Source organism: Oncorhynchus keta, unplaced genomic scaffold, assembly GCF_023373465.1.
Source record: "Oncorhynchus keta strain PuntledgeMale-10-30-2019 unplaced genomic scaffold, Oket_V2 Un_contig_5784_pilon_pilon, whole genome shotgun sequence".
Taxonomy (NCBI): Eukaryota; Metazoa; Chordata; class Actinopteri; order Salmoniformes; family Salmonidae; genus Oncorhynchus; species Oncorhynchus keta.
In genome coordinates, this window is record NW_026288503.1 from 10,275 (window position 1) to 13,799 (window position 3,525).

The following is a 3,525-nucleotide window of genomic DNA, read 5'->3' on the forward strand; positions in this document are numbered from 1 at the left end:
GCTATGGTATTGTTAGCTAAAGTAAAAGATATAGCTAGCTAGTACAAATAACGTTAGTGTGCAGGGAGAAAACCAATGACAAAAAGCTTAATTAGCTTGATATGTTCTGTTGCGATATTGTTCTCTTATAAATCTACATACATCATTTATGGATTTACTATTCATCATTTGATACTTTTGTGATACCAATTTGCTGGTGTATAAATGTTTCTGGTAACAGTTTCCCCAAAATGACCCTGAAAGACGCAAGCGATGGATTATTAATATGAAGTGGAAAGACTGGAATCCGCAACACCACCACCGTGTGTGCTCCATTCACTTTGAAGACAAGTACATTTGCCGGATGGACAAACGTCAACGTCTCACGCCAGACGCAGTCCCGACCATTTTTGACTTCCCAGAGAACTTTCAAAAGAAGAAGGTACACTGAAACAAAAAATGTATCTAGCGAGATACATCCCAAAGTCAGAACTAACTACACAAATAATACGGTTTATGATAACTAGATGTACAATATTGTAAAGTGTGATTTAAATTAAATGTGTTCCTTCTACAGGCATCCATCCACCCACAGAGTAGAAGAGCCAGGGGTAAGGTACTGGAAGAGGCGAATAAACTCCTTGGCTGTATTTGACATTGCATATTAGTGTCCATCTTGGTATGCATTTGATGTAACTCAGCTATGTTTTCACTTGGTAAGTGAAGCATTGATATGTAAATGACTAGCCTACACACGGTATGCTTAAAGTACATGCATCCATGCAGTAATGGTGGTCATTATCTTTGTTTTTGTCATGCAGAGTGATGGGTTGCCAGGAGAAGTATACTGCTGCCCGTGCTGTCAGTGGCTGAACCGGTCACAACACCAAGCCCCACCATCACATCAGAGACGAGCAAGCTGGCTAAAGACAATACTAAGTAAATAACCTTGTGAAAGTTAAATTTGCTCTTTGGAATGCACAACGTCACTGTAGAGCAGAATGGGTTCTACCTGTGTTCTAGTTCTTGCTTTTCAATTGTCAACTTATATTTTGACGGATCAGCGCTCCAGAAAAAGTTACCTCTTCAAGTTGGTATATCCATGTAGATGAAGAAATCCAAATGGCTGAATCCCTCCCAGGTTTCTTCCACAGTGATTACTGTCTACCACACGTGAGTGGCTCTAGGTGGTCTGATTGGACTGTTGCTTTGCCAGATATACAGGGATTATTTACTGGGTTTTTGCATTATGTAGACATTTAATAACATTTTCCTCATATTGATCTTTGCAGAGTATTCGCTGGGGATTCAAAGATGATGTTGCCCCGAAGGTAAGTTGTTTGCTCACTGGAATAACCTGTAGCTTATGCTATATACCAATAGCTTATGCTAAGAATTTGATAAACAATGCACTTTATTTTCAGGTGGCATGTGAGAACATGGAGTTCCAACTTCCACCCCTCAAGCACATAATAGAGGTAATGAAGGATGTGTAAACATTCAGTCTCTAATACAGGGTTAGGGATGGAGCCTGCAAGTTGATCATTGATTCATTGGTCTGTATTTTTCTAATATGTCTCACTCTGGATCTAAAACCAATAAGAGTGTCATTAAAACAGTACTATACATTGTCTCCCATTCTTACCCAGATCACAGAGGCATGGGAGTGGCTGGGTATGGACATTAGAGGGCCACTGCCCCTAACACCGAACGGACACCAGTACGTTCTGACCTTGACAGACTTCTACTCTAAATGGGTGGAGGCCTTCCCCCTGAGAGGTTGTAGCTCTACTGAGGTAGCGCAGCATGTCGCTGAAGTCATCTCTCACTTTGGCTTCCCTTTTGGAATCCTTGTTCGACTAAAGAGGAAGTTTACCAGTAAGGTGAGGCAAAATATATTTTGTCACATACTTACTGTTGCACATACCTTGCAACAATCTTGAGGTTGGTTCATATATGCACTAGCGGTCAATAGGTCCAGAGTGAGTGGTTCATTAGACAATCGTACAGTGGGGCAAGTATTTAGTCAGCCACCAATTGTGCAAGTTCTCCCACTTAAAAAGATGAGAGGCCTGTAATTTTCATCATAGGTACACTTCAACTATGACAGACAAAATGAAAAAAAAAATCCAGAAAATCACATTGTAGGATTTTTAATGAAATTATTTGCAAATTATGGTGGATAATAAGTATTTGGTCACCTACAAACAAGCAAGATTTCTGGCTCTCACATTCCTGTAACTTCTTCTTTAAGAGGCTCCTCTGTCCTCCACTCGTTACCTGTATTAATGGCACCTGTTTGAACTTGTTATCAGTATAAAAGACACATGTCCACAACCTCAAACAGTCAAACTCCACTATGGCCAAGACCAAAGGGCTGTCAAAGGACACAAGAAACAAAATTATAGACCTGCACCAGGCTGGGAAGACTGAATCTGCAATAGGTAAGCAGCTTGGTTTGAAGAAATCAACTGTGGGAGCAATTATTAGGAAATGGAAGACATACAAGACCACTGATAATTTCCCTTGATCTAGGGCTCCACGCAAGATCTCACCCTGTGGGGTCAAAATGATCACAAGAACGGTGAGCAAAAATCCCAGAACCACACGGGGGGACCTAGTGAATGACCTGCAGAGAGCTGGGACCAAAGTAACAAAGCCTACCATCAGTAACACACTATGACGCCAGGGACTCAAATCCTGCAGTGCCAGACGTGTCCCCCTGCTTAAGCCAGTACATGTCCAGGCCCGTCTGAAGTTTGCTAGAGAGCATTTGGATGATCCAGAAGAAGATTGGGAGAATGTCATATGGTCAGATGAAACCAAAATATAACTTTTTGGTAAAAACTCAACTCGTCGTGTTTGGAGGACAAAGAATGCTGAGTTGCATCCAAAGAACACCATACCTACTGTGAAGCATGGGGGTGGAAACATCATGCTTTGGGGCTGTTTTTCTGCAAAGGGACCAGGACGACTGATCCGTGTAAAGGAAATAATGAATGGGGCCATGTATCGTGAGATTTTGAGTGAAAACCTCCTTCCATCAGCAAGGGCATTGAAGATGAAACGTGGCTGGGTCTTTCAGCATGACAATGATCCCAAACACACTGCCCGGGCAACGAAGGAGTGGCTTCATAAGAATAATTTCAAGGTCCTGGAGTGGCCTAGCCAGTCTCCAGATCTCAACCCCATAGAAAATCTTTGGAGAGAGTTGAAAGTCTGTGTTGCCCAGCAAGAGCCCCAAAACATCACTGCTCTAGAGGAGATCTGCATCGAGGAATGGGCCAAAATACCAGCAACAGTGTGTGAAAACCTTGTGAAGACCTTTGACCTCTGTCATTGCCTCTGTCATTGCCAACAAAGTATTGAGAAACTTTTGTTATTGACCAAATACTTATTATCCACCATAATTTGCAAATAAATTCATAAAAATCCTACAATGTGATTTTCTGGATTTTTTCTCATTTTGTCTGTCATAATAATCTTTTTAAGTGGGAGAACTTGCACAATTGGTGGCTGACTAAATACTTTTTGCTCCACTGTATA

At 41.5% G+C, this 3,525-nt stretch overlaps 1 protein-coding gene across 1 annotated transcript; it reads left to right on the plus strand.

Annotated features, from left to right (window-relative positions):
• Positions 1–220: 220 nt before the first annotated feature.
• LOC127925538 (uncharacterized) lies at positions 221–3,400 on the plus strand (the record flags this gene model as incomplete). Its single annotated transcript, XM_052510492.1, has 7 exons — positions 221–421; positions 557–626; positions 846–918; positions 1,044–1,152; positions 1,272–1,310; positions 1,404–1,457; positions 1,629–3,400. Coding segments are annotated over 7 exons (840 nt in total), but the record flags the coding sequence as incomplete, so codon positions are not given.
• Positions 3,401–3,525: the final 125 nt, after the last annotated feature.